This window comes from Rutilus rutilus (genome assembly GCF_951802725.1).
Source record: "Rutilus rutilus genome assembly, chromosome: 11".
In the NCBI taxonomy this organism is placed as follows: Eukaryota; Metazoa; Chordata; class Actinopteri; order Cypriniformes; family Leuciscidae; genus Rutilus; species Rutilus rutilus.
In genome coordinates, this window is record NC_140216.1 from 11,555,157 (window position 1) to 11,572,698 (window position 17,542).

The 17,542-nt window shown below is 39.5% G+C and overlaps 1 protein-coding gene and 2 long non-coding RNA genes across 3 annotated transcripts in view; 2 read left to right on the forward strand and 1 right to left on the reverse strand.

Annotated features, from left to right (window-relative positions):
* Positions 1-590: 590 nt before the first annotated feature.
* On the reverse strand, positions 591-4,875 carry LOC311299378. Its single transcript, XR_014629109.1, has 3 exons — positions 4,773-4,875; positions 2,451-2,564; positions 591-729 (listed from the first exon to the last, which is right to left on the reverse strand). It is a non-coding gene; the product is annotated as an uncharacterized lncRNA (long non-coding RNA).
* A 191-nt stretch (positions 4,876-5,066) lies between these two features.
* On the forward strand, positions 5,067-9,468 carry sox4a (SRY-box transcription factor 4a). The gene has a single exon (XM_084422891.1). The coding sequence runs from the start codon at positions 6,631-6,633 to the stop codon at positions 7,711-7,713; it is 1,083 nt and encodes a 360-aa protein (XP_084279017.1). The 5' UTR covers positions 5,067-6,630; the 3' UTR covers positions 7,714-9,468.
* Positions 9,469-12,464: 2,996 nt separating this feature from the next.
* LOC311299379 overlaps positions 12,465-17,542 on the forward strand; it is a 143,406-nt gene continuing 138,328 nt past the window's right edge. Inside the window, exon 1 of the long non-coding RNA XR_014629110.1 lies at positions 12,465-12,612. This is a non-coding gene — a long non-coding RNA (uncharacterized lncRNA). The remainder of the gene's footprint in view (positions 12,613-17,542) is intronic.

Below are 17,542 nucleotides of genomic sequence, written 5' to 3' on the forward strand. Positions count from 1 at the left end.
GTTATTCAACAATATTACTACTGTTAATTGCTGCAAACGGATCACTGAGTCAGTGAGTTTAGAGAATCAGATCAGTTTAATTTGTGAAAGAATCTGGCAGACTGGTGGACAGTGCTTGAAGAGGGCCGGTACGCGTACCACCAGTTTTTCTTACACACCGGCACTTCTGACATGTTGCCCGTACGGAAGCCCGCTCAGCCCTCCCTTCCTCAGAAACGCATTTTGAACTGAGCATTGGGAGTACCGGCACTTTTTTTTTTTTTTTTTTAGCACTGGATGTGGATCAACTGATTCATTGAAAATATCTGTTTCAGAGGAATGATTCATTCATGAATCCATCATTGTCACTTCTCTCATAGATTCTTCCATGCAGAGCAAGTCATATGGATTACTTTTATGATAATTTACAGTGCTTTCACATCATTTTTGAAGCTTGACAGTTCCAGTATCCATTCATTGCAATTGCGTCTTTTTTTTTTTCTTTTTTCTTTTTTCTTTGTTGGTTAAACTTAAAACATATGTTGAATATCGCTCATCTTTGTAGACCTGACTGAGATTAATTTAGGTCACTGGGTTTGGGTTTCATGTACTAAAGGTGTATGTGTGTGCATGTGTGTGTGCATGTGTGTGTGCATGTGTGTGTGCGTGTGTGTGGCCGGTGTATGATACAGCACCTGTTAAGTCAGTGTTGGGTCCTCTCTTCCAACAGACAGGAAAATGGACGTGAGCCTGTCAGCAAACACACACACACACAATATGTTGTTCCAATATTCACCTAAACATATTCCACTTTTGGTACAAACCTTGAGCCAAATTACATAACTTAATGCAGAGTGGCCATTCACTCTCCGCAACTGTATATATTTAGCCATTCTTTCTTCACTCGCTTTACTGTCCACAAAACATTTCCCTCTCATGTTACTTAAAAGCACAGCCTACTTACAATAACCCAGAGAAAATCTACTGCTCAAGGTTGCTTGCAAAACATAAACAAGAACTTTCTACAAGTGAATGCACTCTGCTCATCAAAACACGTTTTGTTGCCTCCAGAGCAGCACAATCTCTATTCATAACCTTGAGTAAAGCCTCTAGTGTTTCCTAAATAAGAGATCAAGTTTAAGCTGTCAGAGAAAAAAAAAAATAATAATGTTTTCATTTGGTGACTATGCAGCAGTATTGTACATTATATTGTACATCATATATGGACACTGTTCTCTGCTTCTATTTATCTATGTCAATATACACTTAAATAATAAATACATTCTCAACTTCACATTTTCAAACTAGTTTTTCCTGAAATCCTCCTGTAAATCACACTAAAAATATCTCCAAGTCACATTTTTTGGGGGGGACACACAATTAATGGGGGAGAAAAAGAAATTTGATTTAGCATAAATATAACAAAGACTAAACCTTTTGTGAAATTATTTGAATTAAATTAATTAGCATAATAGATTCAGACACTTTACCTTTTTTTTCTTCAAGAAAGAATAATTTCCATTACTTATAATGTTGATTCTCATTATGCTCTCATTACAGTAATACAGTGTTTTTACCACTTTAGCACATTGAGAGTTTTTTATTATTTAAATAAGCATTCTTTAAAGGCAACGCTATAAAACGAATGCTGCAATGATATAAAAATACTTCACAAATAATATGCAAATGTGTTTTTCCACATTAAAATAATAAGAAAGTAGTGTTTATATTACATTACACTAATGAGATGAAATGTTTAATTGTCATAAAATAATAGCACAATGTAAAAACTAAAATCTGTTGTAAAACAGGCTTTGTTGCTTTCCTTTCTTTTCATTTCTTAATGATCTTTCTTTTGGTTTCAGGTTGAAATATAACTTGACAGGTTTCATGAGATTCACCCACTTAATAAATAACATGTAGATGAAAATAAATGAATTGAAATAAACATGTCTCTGGATGAACAGTTCTACCAGAAAGACTCGGGGAGGCGAAATAACGTAACAAGCGTGCATTTATTAACAGCCCAGCAAGCAAGTATTGTGATATAAAGTTCTTTGGGCGTAGGCCAAATATTTAAAATGTTTTAATAATTAACTATAGCATCACCTCAGTTTATAACGGTTGGTAACACTTTAAACAAATGAACTGACTATATCATGACTGGAATCTATCCAACAAATTCTGTTCAGTTTTTCTATGGACTCTTTATCGAGAAAACACATCAGCTCATAATTAACATGAAACCACTTTTGAGAATAGCTGTGCTGATGAAGTGATGCTATCAAGATAAACGTTACTGTTCTTGGAAGCTCTTGCACTGAGTTGCACTGGTGAACGTTAGAAACACGTGAAACCTGAAAAAGGAGGCGTGCCTTTAGGCGCCGTTCCTGATTTATTGCTGCAATGGGGAAGTAAACCCTTGTGAAAGATAAGCCATCAGCCGTTCACTCCTGAACTTGTGTTCTTACCTCAGTCTTCTGCTCCGGGGGAAATAATCTGCTGAGCTGGACAATTGGCTGTAACCGTTTTGGCTCTCTGGTGCTAGTTATCTGGGTGACCTCACCACAAGCAAGCTTATCCAACTAAAGAAAGGGACAGACATTTGGGTGACCTTTTTGCAGAAGTTAAGAGCTTAAGTAATGAGAACTTAAAGCATTACAGATGGCATACACAACTTTTAAAGCTAAGAGGAATACCTGCTGGGGTCAGATTGGACCACAGTTATATTTCAGTTGAACAGTTTCAATGGAGCTTAGCAATCTCACGCAGATACACACACATGCTCGCATGCACAAAGACTCCATTGTGCGATGGCAGCAGCACAGAGAGGCTGGAGAAATTAGCCTGGTAATGAGGAAGGCAGCAATGATGGGACAGAAAGAATGTAATGAATAACTCGAAGGCACGCTCCTCCAGACCGTGTCATAACGGCTCCAACTATCATTCTGACCTCAGTGTACACACTGTGTGCACTGTTCCCTGCCCCAATTCATCTTCCTGGCAACTGCAGGGTAAGCTCATTTTCATAAACCCAGATCTAGTCTGTTGGTCGCTTGTCCATATAACCCAAGGCATCAGATTGACATCTATGCAAATCCATTCATTTGTTTATGTATGGGTCTGGAGGCAGAGAAGAGATCGACAGGCAGATTGATAAGGACGTTCCCGTGTCCTTTTAGACTGTGTAGTTCAGCTCCGCTGGGCTAAGACTAGCAAGATCATGTACTTTCTTGTCTGAATGTGTTTTGAGAGCAAACAGTCAGGATTTCCATGGCAACACTAAGCCAAGCTTGAGGAGTGGGGTTTGGATTGAACACCGTGGTAGTGGGGAGTGAATGAGTGAATTAAGCAAGCAGCCGTCGGTGCGCCGTGCCGCCAGACCATTACTAAAGCCTCTCGTTTCAGCCTATGAGATCAAATACTCTCATTATGAGTGGATTTGTCCATCTCTGATCCTTCTGTTGTAGCTCATTTTTCGGTGGCAATTGCACATGAATTTTATCTTGTAGGTAATTTTGTTTTCTTCAAAGGAAACTGGTGAACAGGGTACAGAATTTAACTAAAATATATCACCACACTTCCCCAGTTGTTAAGAATGCAAAAAAAGAAAAAAAAGAATTTAACTGAAATTTGATGTTTAAATATGCAAATTACCTAATTACATATGCACTCATTTGCATACATTTCCAGAACCAAAATCTGAACAGTAAATAAAGACAGGCAGGTTCGAAATTCTTGTTTCATTTTGTTGGCATATTAGAGTCAAAGGTTTTAGAGGGGATTTTGGATATATCTTTTTATCACTCTATAAATAGGAAAATACTTTTAACAGCAAATTAACAGCAAATGTATAAAATCAGGTAAATGCAAATGTGAATAAAACTGTGTTTGCTGTATGTAAGTGCTTGCTGAATTTGAGATTTCTGCAGGAGAAAAAAATACTAATTTTGAGAAAACAGCTTTTAAAGATATGTATTATAATTGAAATCTACAGATTCAAATAGATAAAGTGCAATCTGCTTGTTAAGACATGATGTAAGAAAACCTGTTTCTGGATCCAGGCCTCTATTTGTTTCAATTGAGAATATCCCAACAGCTGTTTATGAACACTATTTATTCATATCACACATTTAAGCTAAACTTTTATAAAGTTTCCTGGGTCACGGCATCCCAAACACCAACATTTCAAAGATTCAAAACATGAATCATTGTCTTGCCATCTGAGATTTCAGTATGGATATAAAGGTTATATGATCATGATTCTTCAGCCCTATTACAGCACACCATCCCATGGTTTCACAGAGAAGGCTTAAGTCTAGTCCCAGGCTAAAATGCATGTTTGAGCTGTTTTAACTGAAAGCAACTTGCACTGACACATCGTAAAATAAGTCAGTGCCATTGTTTTGTCTCAAAATGCACACAAGTAATGTTTTTTTTTCTAATTTAACTTAAGCTTTAATTGAACTAAGGCCTAATCATGGCTTAATCTAAACCCTGTCGAAACCAGGCCTGAGAGTGTATATTATCACTGTTATCACTTATACGTGTATTATGGATATTTTCTTTCCACTAGTCTGGAACACATTATGAATAGTCAAATAGCCCAAAAACTCATAACTGACCATGAAAAAACAATGTGTGCCTGTAGTGACTTAAATAACACACCTTTTGATACAATACACTTGCTGTGGTTGTCAATATTATAAGCAAATTGAAACGTTAACAAAGTAAAACAAATGGCAAATTTTACAATCGATTCTGGCATGCAACAGTACTCACCTTTGACTCACCTGGAGAAAATAGCAGTTGTGTGGCCTATAGCTGGTGTGTTCCTGTTGAGGTGTAACTGCTAAAGTAAATAATCGTAAGTGTAGCAGGGTGGCCATCTGTCCCTGTAATGAGACACGATAAGGTAAACTAGTGTGCATTCTCTCCCAGCACACCTGTTTAAACAGTCAAAGGTGTTTGATTACTGTATTCAAAATCAAATGGCCACAGAATTGCCTTAGAAAATCTCATGCACACAGTGTACAATTGGTGTGGTAAATGGTTAACCTTTCTTTTCTTTTTTTTTTTTTAACTAATACTTTAGCTATGAGGTCAGTGAAGTATTGATTTCAGTTATATTGATTCAGGGTTTAGGAAGTCACTGTCTGCAGAGATAGTGGAGATGAATCTTCACATCTCACAATAATGAGACTTGAGACGCTTGCCTTTTGTTGTTATTTTCTATCCATGATAGATGACTTGATTACGTAATGCATATTCAGATCTGTTTTATCTAGTTTAACAGTTATTCAGAGCAGACACTTTCTGTGTGGAATAACAACTGTTTTCGGTCCTACGTTGGCTCTAGTACGCCATCTGGAGGCATGAACGAATGCAGGTTTAACAGAGTCACGTTGCCAAACGCTTCCTTCACCTCTTGCATTTGACTGTTTGCTGTGTGAGTGCATTCTGGTATCAGCTTCATTCTAGTAGCCTAGCTAGAAATATCAAATTTGGAAGAATATGAAATGGACTGTTTAAGAAATAGACTTCGCTGAAAACCAACCATAAAACACTTTTATCGTTATTTTATTTTTTGCAACCCGTTAACTAAAGCGCGAGCTAACAACACAAACAAGAACATGCTGCTTTTGAATGGAGAAGCGCGTGGCATGTGGGCGCGCGCTGTCTTTGTGTATAAATAAATAACGCACGGTGCTGTGCATGCTGAATATTAATGGATGAGCGATTTTTTTTTTTAACCAACTATTAGGACATTGTATTCATATCGCCATTTAATATTGTAAATAAAACAATAATATGCAGTCCCATATGAGTCATGCAATACCCGCGAGAAAAAAGTAAACACTTGATTGTGGAAAGCTGGGTTTAACAATCTTACATTTTAATCCGTGTTATCGCTCATAATCGAACATCAGAATTGCTTATCCTAACTTACACCCTTGCCAAATTCAGCGTGCGATCTAGGAAAGGGGGAGTGCATAATGTGCCTTTAAAACTAAGTTTGCAGTGTAGATGGAATGAGGTCAGACAGAAAGCTTCTCATTGCACGCGCCGATTATTATTAGATACTATATTCAGCCAATGAACGGCGACGAGGTGTGGCTTTGGCTGTGGATAGGCTAGTGACAGCAGCTGATTGGCTGGAATCTCTTTCCTTTATACCTTCGGAAAAGGATAAATCCTTGTGAGGCGGTTTAGCAGAAGTATTGAAAGTTGTGAAGGGTGATAGGAAGTTCAGAGCATGAAAAAGTGCAGTCGCCTAAACCTACCGCATGGTCATACGACAAACTATGATGAAGACACTTGTCCGTTTCCATTAAACGGCTTCAGATACTTCGCGTCCAGAGCGCACTCTGGGTTCGTTTTCAGTCGAACCGGCAGTTGAACGGCAGACTGTTGATTTTGACGACGTTGCCGGGACTTGACAGGGATATGCGCTTTGCGGACGGCGTGCTGAACCAAAAGACAGTCAGCAGCAGCAGCAGCAGCAGCAGCAGCAACTTTGTGTCCAGACTGACTAAATCATATTCCACACAAGAGTGAAGAAGAAAGACTCTTAGCGCTATCAACGCGTCTCGAGCTGCAGCACGTGTAGGATTTTCGTGCGCAATTAAAAGTTGAGACTGTTTGTAGCGCATGGGCACAGACCTGGCTATGGTGGATCAAACGCACATCAGCAACAACAGCGACGTGCTCCCCGGCGATTCTATTGATTCGGGGGAGATGGACCTAGACATGGACGCGTCTCAGACCCCCGGCTCCCCAAACTCAGCTGGGGATAAAATGGACATCGCCTGGTGCAAAACCCCATCGGGGCACATCAAGAGGCCAATGAACGCGTTCATGGTTTGGTCGCAGATAGAGAGGCGCAAGATTATGGAACAGTCGCCGGACATGCACAACGCGGAGATCTCCAAGAGACTCGGCAAGCGCTGGAAACTTTTGAAAGACAGCGACAAGATCCCTTTCATCCGCGAGGCCGAGCGTCTGCGGCTCAAGCACATGGCAGACTATCCTGACTACAAATATCGACCTCGGAAGAAGGTGAAGTCATCCAGCGGCAAGACTGGGGAGAAGGGGGAGCGCGTGAGCGGCAGCCCCGGCGCGAAGTCTGCATCCAAAAAGAGCTCGAAATCTTTCAGCAGGACGCACAGAAAGTCCACGCCGCTTGAGCTGACCGCCCACTCCGTCCCTGCAGACCACCACGCGCTCTACAAATCCAGGTCCGTCTCCGCCGCCAAACAAATCCCCGAGAAACCAGCAAAGCGCGGGCATGTGTTCGGGGGATGCAGCTCTGACAGCAGCCCGCCCTCCGTCGCTGTGCCGGCCAGTCCCACTCTGAGCAGCTCGGCGGAATCCAGCGACCCGCTGAGCCTGTATGAGGACGGGCTAGCGAGCGGGAAAGAAGACGCGGAGCCCGCCGCGCGCTTTAAGTACACCCGCGCGCCGTCTCCGACGCCCTCCGCCTCGCACTCGTCCTCCTCGCAGTCGTCCTCCTCGGATGAGGAGTTCGAGGACGAGCTGGCGGACCCCAGTCCCGGCTTTGACAGCTTAAGCACCTTTGGCACAGCGCCTCTGGACAGAGATTTGGAGTTCAACTTTGAGTCTGGCTCCGGCTCGCACTTTGAGTTCCCCGACTACTGCACCCCAGAGGTGAGCGAGATGATATCAGGGGACTGGCTCGAATCGACAATATCAAACTTGGTGTTCACTTATTGAGCGCTAATAATGAGTCTGGTTGAAAGGAGAACTTGAAAATATGACTGGAGGACTGCAAAAATCCTCCGAGACGAGTCAGAAGACGAATCAACGACATGATTCCTCTTGTTTATCATGCAGCAGATACTGTGGGCTCTCATTATCCACTGACAAGAGTGCAGATGAAAGTGCTTAGCTTGCTCGTTTGGTGCTGGAAGGAGGCGCGCTTTGGACGCAGAGGAAGGCGTTGCGCGGTGGCGAGTTCACGTTGTGCGCCCTCTTCGACTTAAAAAGGGACGTTTTTAAACAGAAAAAAAGTCTGGTCAAATGCTTGTTTTTTGCTGGAGGTACTGAATGGAGGTGCTCGCTCGCGCTTGAGGTTGTTTACCAGAGTCGTTTGTTAGACCAGAATCGCAGGCTTTCATTACGATTTAACTACGAAAGGCTGTTGAGAAGCGTAACTGGTGTTGATTCATTGAAACCGAATGGCAGCGCCATATCAGACGCAAAAACAAAACAATCACAATCACCAGCTTTTCTGTCGTCATGACATCAGGATTCAGACGCAACTCAGATGATATTCGACTCTTTACACTACAAATCAGGACCAAAATTCATCCGAGGAGCGTTCTCTCTCTTTCTCTTTCTCTGCCTTTTACTTTTTTCATCCTCGTTCTCTCGCAAGTAACTTTTAAGCGCTGGCATTTTTATATCGATGTATTTATAATGGCCAAACATTGCTCCCCTCAGTCAGTTGTGTTCTAGTCATTCTGTTGTGTGTATAGGCTACACATGCACATGTCCGTCTGTCTCGCGGAAGGGCTAGTCTTGTTTCGTATTATTTAATTGATGACCTCTCACATGGAACGGAGATTAAATGTTTCATTATTTTCTGAGTGTATTTTTGTACAAAATCTATCGAGGGGGTGTCAATCGGTGAATATCGCTGTTTGGATTTCCGATTTTTAAAACCAGGGGGTTGGGTTGTCTCCAGAATCTGCCCCCTAAACATGTTTACAGTGTCAATCCACAGGCTTCTTAAAGAGACAGTATCTACATTTCAACGACCAATCATCATTAGCCTACGATGCGCGCGCTGAATGAAGTTGTATGTAGCTGTAGCTGCAGCGACAGCTGCGATTTATCGTGTCCTTATTTGGGATACTGTACCTTTTGAATACCGATTTCTTTGTGCTTTTATAGTGACACGTTTCGGTTTTAACCACTGGATGGAATTACAGATACGGTCGAAATGCCTATAATTCATGAACAATGAAGTACGTCTTCACTCCATAATTGTACAAGGATATTTAATCTTTTCTACTTGTTGGCTAAATGTAGCTAATTGTTTTAGTATATTATGGCATGGCGAATAGCATTTTGTATTTCTGAATTCAGGTTTATGTAGAGCAGTTGTGTTTAAGGCAGAGGATCAACATGAAGATTTCTATGTACATTGACTGTAAAATAAGTAAAAGATTGCGTGTTTATGTCTGACGATGATATATCATGACAGGAACAAGAACATATATCTTTATACATCCCTATGTTTAAGAGTGTTGTTCATGACTTTTGGAATATATAGATATGTTTTATTGTTTCATTTTGTGCAATATGCTGTGTACAATATTGTTTTGTCTTGCCATACCATATCTCAACATTTGAGTAGTGAACTCAAAAGCCAGCCAATTGTGTCAAGTCACTGCCTGTCAGACCTCTGTACAGAACTTTGTCTTTTTCCAAGAAGGAAATAAAATCAGCTGGAACTGAACCTCAGTTGCAAGACTGTTTCTCTTCATATTCCCTTATTGTTTTTCCTAATGCAATTTGTCGTTCAATTTAACATGTCATAAAACCAAATAATCTTTCTGCACCACCATGCTTGTTCATTTCTGAGAGAAGCACTGCCCCACAAAGGCAAAACACAGTAACTACGCCAACACTGAAACAGAAAATGGCTTCACAAATATTTTTGATTGATTTGAAATCACACTCTGATTCACAGCAAAGTAATCATACAACTACTGTTACTGTGTGTGTTTTTTTGCATTTGCATGCAAACCCTAGTTTGTTTCTGAAGTCTAAAAATGTAAACTGTTTCACAACTTTGATGCCTTAACAACATTCCAATATAAAATATTAAGCTCAAAAGCTGAGAATAAATAAGATTATTTAGCAATACCACTGATACAGTCCCCTGCGTCAGCACTGTTTCTGTATGTCACTCTAAATGAGACATATGTAGTGACGCATGGTCAAAAGATTGACTGACAGGCCTGTTGCAACCTGGAGGGACAGGGAACTGTCACATTACGCCACTGTTTCAATTCTCTAGTCCTTAGTAAACATCCATCCATTCACCCCTCCCTCCCCAGTTGTCCGCAATAAGACACAGACGGGTGGGTATGCGTCTAACAGAGGCGATCCAGACATCACAAACGTGCAATAATCACATTACACGCCTGCAATATGGCATGTTTACATGAGGGGTAAAAAATAGATCAGATGGTTCGTCAGTGTCTCAAGAGCTGAGTGTTTCCGCAACTCGGCCTGAGTCATTATCTAGCATCATCCCAACTGATAGTGCAGGGTGTGAACCTAATGCCCTAGTCAAGTGTGAGCATGGATGCACACTGCAGCAAGAGGGTCTAGACATCGGCTCTGTGGGGGAGGAGTGTGAGACAGATGAGATGTCTCTGCCGGGAGGCTACATTGGGGGCGCTCAAGTGGATTGTTCAGAAGGGATGACTGCTGAAACCAATTAATTCCTTCTGGGTGCACTGGTTTGTGTCGGGAATGGGGAGGGGGCCCTCGAAAGATTTTTGCGTTAATCTGTTTACATCCCCCAAATGAGAAAAGAGACAGGAAGCCGTTTGAATACCACAGTTGTGCAAAGTAAAGATATGAATGTATCAGTCTGTCAAGCAGACTTGGATGATGGATTGTGTTGGGGTGCTGGTTGCAAACTTATGTATCTGTGTTACTTGCTATGCACTGACTTGTTATCTGGAGTCAATGACACAGGCAAAGTTCATATACATATATATATATATATTGAAAATCCCCATAAAACACGAAAGCACAACGTGTGTGTGTGTGTGTGTGTGTGTATGTACAATATATATATATATATATATATATATATATATATGAAGAGTTCAGATGCAAAAACCTCTAAATGCCATCTGAAATTTCCTCCTCGAATGATCATTTTTATGAAGCTCGTATATTTGAGTTCAGTAATTTCACTTAAATGGCAATGAAAATGACCTATTAATTGCCATTTAAGTGAAATTATTGAAATTAAATATACGAGCTTGATAAAAATGATCATTCTAGAAGAAAATTTCAGATGGTATTTAGAGGTTTTTGCATCTGAACTCTATATATTGACACACACACACACACACACACACACACACACACACACACACACACACACACACACACACACACACACACACACACACACACACACACACACACACACACACACACATTGTTTTTGTGTTTTATGGGGATTTTCAATAAACACAAAGATTTTACACTGTACAAACTGTATATTCTATCCCCTTACACTAACCCTGCACCTAAACCTTCCCATCACAGAAAACTTTCTACATTTTCAAAAAACATCATTTAGTATGATTTATACGCTGCTTTCCTCATGGGGAACAAAAAATGTCTCCACAACGACAAAGATTTTGGATATTGCCATCTCCGTAGGTTGTACCAGGCCACACACACACACACACACACACACACACACACACACACACACACACACACACACACACACACACACACACACACACACACACACACACACACACACACACACACACACAGGTGTTCGGGGTTACATACATCTATTTGTAACTAAATAAAAGAGATAATAAAAATTGCATGTTGTTTTTTATTTATTTAACACTGCCCGGAAAATCAATCTATATCTCAAAACAAAACAAAAAATACTTTTTGAATATGATGATCAGAGTTGTACTTATTTTGTCTTCTGGAAAACATGTACATATCTCATGTAGCTTCTGAAGGGCAGTACTAAAATGGAATACAAGATCTCAAAAAAAAAAAAAAAAGCATATGTAAACTTTTGACCAGGGTTATTTTTTCTTGTATATATGTGTATATGTATGTATGTATGTGTAGCCATATATATATACATATATAATACAGAATACAGATTTTTTTACTAATAAGATTAATTAATCACGATCAACACACTAAATAACTCTTTAGCACTGGCAGAAGGCAGCACAGATGGTTTGAATCAGTGCACTTATAGAGATTAGAAACACTTAGAAATATTTACACCGATCTACAAACTAGGGTCTCCAAGCATGTCACCAATACAAACTGATAAGCTTTTGTGAATATGTATTTATTAACAAACATATAAGCAATTTACTCAAAAACCAAGCCCTCAATACACTCAGTGACCTATATATTCCATTGAAGAAACAAATGTGAATCAACATATTTCAGAATCTACATATCTCTGGATGTGCTGTTAAGAAATGATTCATGAGTGCTCAGTCCACGACTAAATCATGTCAAAGTAAGATTATTATTATCTTGACATTTTCTAACCTTTTGAAAAAAAAACTAAAAAAAACTAAGACAAGCTTGAATAAAGTTCTTCACAAACGTTTGTAGGTGAAACTGTAGGTGTCATGCTGCTAAGTGCATGGTATTGGACAGGGGGTGGGGTCATGGGTGAAAGGGGCGTGGTCTATCGAGCTGTCTAAGCACGTGCAGACAATGCATTATCATCAATACAAGCCAAACATCTGAACGCTGAAAGTTTTACGCTTTTGGATTACAACGATAAAACGGGATCACGCATCAATGGACTTTAACAAGTTGTAGATAAAATTCTTCGAAGATGACTTCCTGACATAGGTAAATGATTTTGCAATATTTTAGCGGGAGTTTTGGTGCGTCTGCTCTCAAAGTTGAGCACAAAGGGGGAGTGGAGTATTCCTTTGTTCATCTTGTAATGAACTGACTGGTCACAAACTTCACTTGGCCACACGATAGTGGGATGAGAACACTGTAACCGAATGGAATATCAGTACTGGATGACTTTTCATTAACCTGGCCTTTGATTTTAAGGAGCTCTTTGGGAATTGTATTTACTCACCACCACGATTGACACGAGGAATAATCAACAAAGAATGAACCCACACATTTTGGTCCATCTCTCCTAAACTTTATAATAATATTTATATTATTATTATCTTGACTGTTAATCAAAATTTTGTCAAGAACTAGGTTAGCAACAGGTAGATTGTTTTTCACTAATTCTATTTAGCAATTCTGCCAAAAAAAAAGAAAAAGAAAAAAAAGTGACAATCTGAAATGTATTTTTTTCATAATTAGATTACTATCTATATTGTCATGATTATATTATTATCTATGTTTCCATCCATTTAACTTGTCACAATAACTACATTTAAACGAGACAAACTATTCTATTTTTAAACAGTTCATTATAATTGAAATATGATTAAAGTTTATTATTTTGACATACATTATAATTGATCTTAATCAAGAAAAAAAGTGTTCTTTCTAAAAAGTGAAAGTTGGAAAGGTAAGGTTGTTTTATAAATAAAATAAAATCACAGTGAGTTACAGTATTAGAAAGTGCAAAGGCAAGTTTAATTGCAGGGGAAATCTATTAATGCTTAATAAATGTTTCACTCTCAGAGAAAGCATTGTGGGATGTTTTTTTACTCAATTCCTTTGCTAGACAAAGTATTTAATTCTCACTGGTGCATCTTTTCAAAGACATGAAATCATGTTGAGGTCACTGGTTGTACAGTACAATATGTGGTGATGTTTACAGGTGTTCTTGGTCCTTTTAAAGTCATAGGCCACACTTGTTGTTCAGTGTTACAGAGAGTGATTTTAAATGATATACAATAGATAACTACTTTGATATTGATTGAATGCGACACGAGCAACCTTTTCTGAAAAATAAGAAAGGAATAATGTGCAATACAGAAAGATCTGTAGTAGCTGTATAACACCAAGAGAGAAAATCATTTGGACACTTAAAGCCACACTTTACAATGCATGAATGCCATTGCATTAGTAATCAAAATATCAAACCAATTGGCCTTTTCTCAAAACTAATTTCACTTTTTTGCTGTTAACCAGCTGATTGTTGATGCATGCATGAAGTTAGTTCTCACAGGTGTCAGACCTCAGTGTAGTTTATCACATTGACTATGAACATGATGCACAAACATTTGGCAACGGCTGTGTATGAAAGGATAAAAATGCTACCTTCGGAGGATACATTCCAAGGCATGTCTGAATCCAATAGTTAGCTTCATTTCCTGTCTCCTGAGATTCATCTGAACCATTTTTGAAGGCAGCGTAGATGTATCCTTCTCTGCCTTTGTTATCCCACAATCCTGTGCATTCTATTCTGTGACAGTTGAGCTAAAAAATATAGATGGCATCTGAAAGTCGCAGTTGGTGGTCATGCATGTTTTTTGAGGAACTTTTTATGTCATTTCTAGTTGAGACATTACTATTGAAGAAATTCAATATTCACTAATTTATCACCAAATGTATCACTTTCGTGATGTACCTTCGTGTGCAAACGTTGTCTGCTAAGTCATTACCTATGCTTTCGGATGCAGCCAACCACAAAGTCTATAAATACTTTCTGGCTGTATCTAAAATCTACCCTCATTATACTTTTTTCCTACTTTATTCCATTAAAATAGTCCAGTGAAAGAAAATGAGTTAGTGAATTTGGACCCTGGATATCTTCCGTCGAGAATTCTTTCTCACAGTGAATGGTGTATTCTGTGCATCAGTTATACACTCATTATTGAGGTGCATTGTGGGATCAAATAAGTGCCCTTGATCATGTCCACTATGGTTTTGGACACCACTACAATTGGTTGTCCCCTCAAATAGTGCACTGTATAAGGGTATATGGAGCGATTTCAAACGCATCCTTTGTCTTTTTTGAAACTGACAAGGGGATCAGCTGGAAACTTCTACCCATCACTGCATGTTTAGAGGCCGTCTGCAGGGGTTTAGAGACACTGTGTTTGTGTATGTGTGTGAGAGAGCGACAGACATGGTGTATAATGTATGCCTGCTTAGAAAGGTTGCTACAGAGATAGCTGTGTTGCCTTGGGTTGTTGAAATGTCTTGTTTTGACATGCCTTGTCTTCCATACAAAAAATAGGAGAAAAAAAAAGACATTGCAGGCATCAGAAGACAGCACAGCTAATTAGTCACTTTTGTGCGGGAAGCGTGGTGAGATGATGTCACCGGCAGTGAAGTAATTACTACCCATAAATCATAGTGTGTGTGTGAGGTAGGTACAGAGGAGCGAACACTGGTTCTGGCAGCTCTATTGTCTTAAACTCATGAGCCCACTTCTGTCTCCTTAGTGGAAAGGTAAATAGACACCTTCTAGCTCTCAGACGTGCTTTAGGATGAGGGAGATGAACCTGAAAACGCTTCCGTGCCTGAGAACTGCATCGCCTCCCTATGGCTTCCAGTGTAGTTATGCATCTGTTCAGCACAAAGGTCATTATTTTAGAAATTAATTTCAGATCTCAGAGTTTTTTCGGAGTAAAAGCTCTCCGGCTGCGCCGTGACATCAGGCATCATCCGCAGCATTCATTTTCTTCCCAGCATCACAGCGGTTGTTTTGGCACCCCCTTATGTTTTTTAATAGTTTGGTATCTTAGGGCCTTGTCAAGATCGTGGTAGAGGCCTTTGAAATTAGAGTGAGTTTCTGTCAGCATATGCTTTGATTTACTTACTCCCCATCTATCGCTCTCCATGCAGCCAAGAAAGCCTGATGTTTTACTGTCTCGAAACAGAGTGTGAATTTGCTGACGGTGCTAAACTGTAGGGATGCGCAGGCAGGGCTCCACTGGCTCTGCCCAGCCACACCACTTCTGAAGTTCTCCAGCACTCTCATGTGACAAGCTGTCGGTTTCTGACTGGGAGCAACTGGTAGAAGTTTATGACATGTTTATGTGTGGTTTGAATGCGCACATATGCTGAAGGGTAGCTTTGCGTCACGACTGTGCGTTGGTGCTTTTTTCTGCAAGAGTTTATGATTAAATATGTTGTTTTGAAGTGGAGCTGCTCTACGTTCTTCACACTTTTGTGCATTTGGAGGGACTGAAGGGCACATCTGGTTCCCCATAGGGTATTTCAATGGAGCTGAGACAGGCCTTTCTGAGTATATTGCTCAATTTAATGCTTATGTTTATCATGCAGGGCCTAACTAAGGAGAAAAATAATTGTAATTTTACAACAACAACAACAACAACAACAAAAAAAAACAGCTGTGGTTGCAGAATAATTCTGTAAAAATACAGTAAAATGTTTTTACACAGCAACCCTGTACATTTTACAATTTAAAATAGTAATTGACTTAAATCCAACTGGCCATTTCTGCTGATTTAGCAAGGCCATACTGCTATTAAAATCTGTTTTGTATCTTTAACATCTATAACAACCACCATATAAACATAGATGGTAAGAGATAATCACAAGTACATCACAGGTGGTAGTTAATCACAAATAACTTTTCAACGAGCTGAGGTAAATGCTAATATATAGAAGCCAAGGTGCACAATGTTAAATACAGAACACCATGGTAACACATAAGGGAACTTACTGTTAACCAATTAACAGGTTTTTACTGTAGAATTTTTACAGTCTTTAAAGTTACATGATTTTTTTTTTACAGTGCAGCGGGCAAGGCCTAAACTCTTTCCCTGCCATTGACGGAATTTTCCGTCATTTATGACCCAACGCTTCCTCACCATTGATGGAATTTTGCCATTTTTTCACTGTTATGCATCCTCTGAAAGAGTACAGGATCTCTGGATTGAAACACAGGCTAATCAAACTGCATGCATATAAATCAAAACTTCTTATAAGGTTACCGAATGAAATGTTGCACCCAAAAATAAATGTACATAATAAAAATTATCAAAAATGCTGGCGGTGGCTGGAAAATAATTTAAAAAAAATGCTGGCGGGGAATGCGTTAAAGGGGTCATATAATGCCATTTTTTGTACAAGCTAATATGATTCTTTAGGGTCTAAATTAAAAGTTTGTAATATACTTTAATTAAAAATTCTCATTAGTATTGTAAGAAAACACTAATTTTACCTGGTCAAAAACAGCTGTTTTCAGCACGCCGTTTAAGTGCATGTGTCTTTAAATGATAATGAGCTTTGCTCACCCCGCCCCTCTGTTCTGTGCGTACACCGTTTGTAACACAATAACACAATAACCATAACGCATTGTTCATTATAAACGTGGGATTATGAATTATATTGAGAACGCCGTACATAGAAAACATGCCGTAATGTACCCTGAGTGTAAACAGCCGCATTCATCGTGCAGCGTGCTAGCGATTTGCAAAGATTAATATAAAGATGAATATAAAGGTTAATAAAACGTTCCACTCACTTCTTCTTCTGGAGGTGCAGCAGGAACACGAATAGTTGGTACCGATCCATTTTTCAGGAGCAGCTTCTTAGCAAAACCAGCTTTATACTGTCCCTCGTTTATAAAGCAGTCTGGTGTGTGAAATGATTTGCGCAAACATGAAAGCATTGACGTTGATCGTGGGGAATATTCCCTTCGAAAACAAAACTCAGCCACTGCGTCTTCAGCGGTTCGGATTTAGGAACATCAAAATGACTGCTGTGTTACACCCAAGAACAGAACACCACTATCGCTTAGAAGCCATTCTGCTCATAGACAGTGCTCCAGCGTATCAACAATGACTATGATTGACATCTCGCTCACGAGCGAGGGCGGGTCTGT

Excerpts from the sequence above, each read along its gene's own strand:
- sox4a (XM_084422891.1), top strand. The coding sequence starts at position 6,631 with ATGGGCACAGACCTGGCTATGGTGGATCAAACGCACATCAGCAACAAC.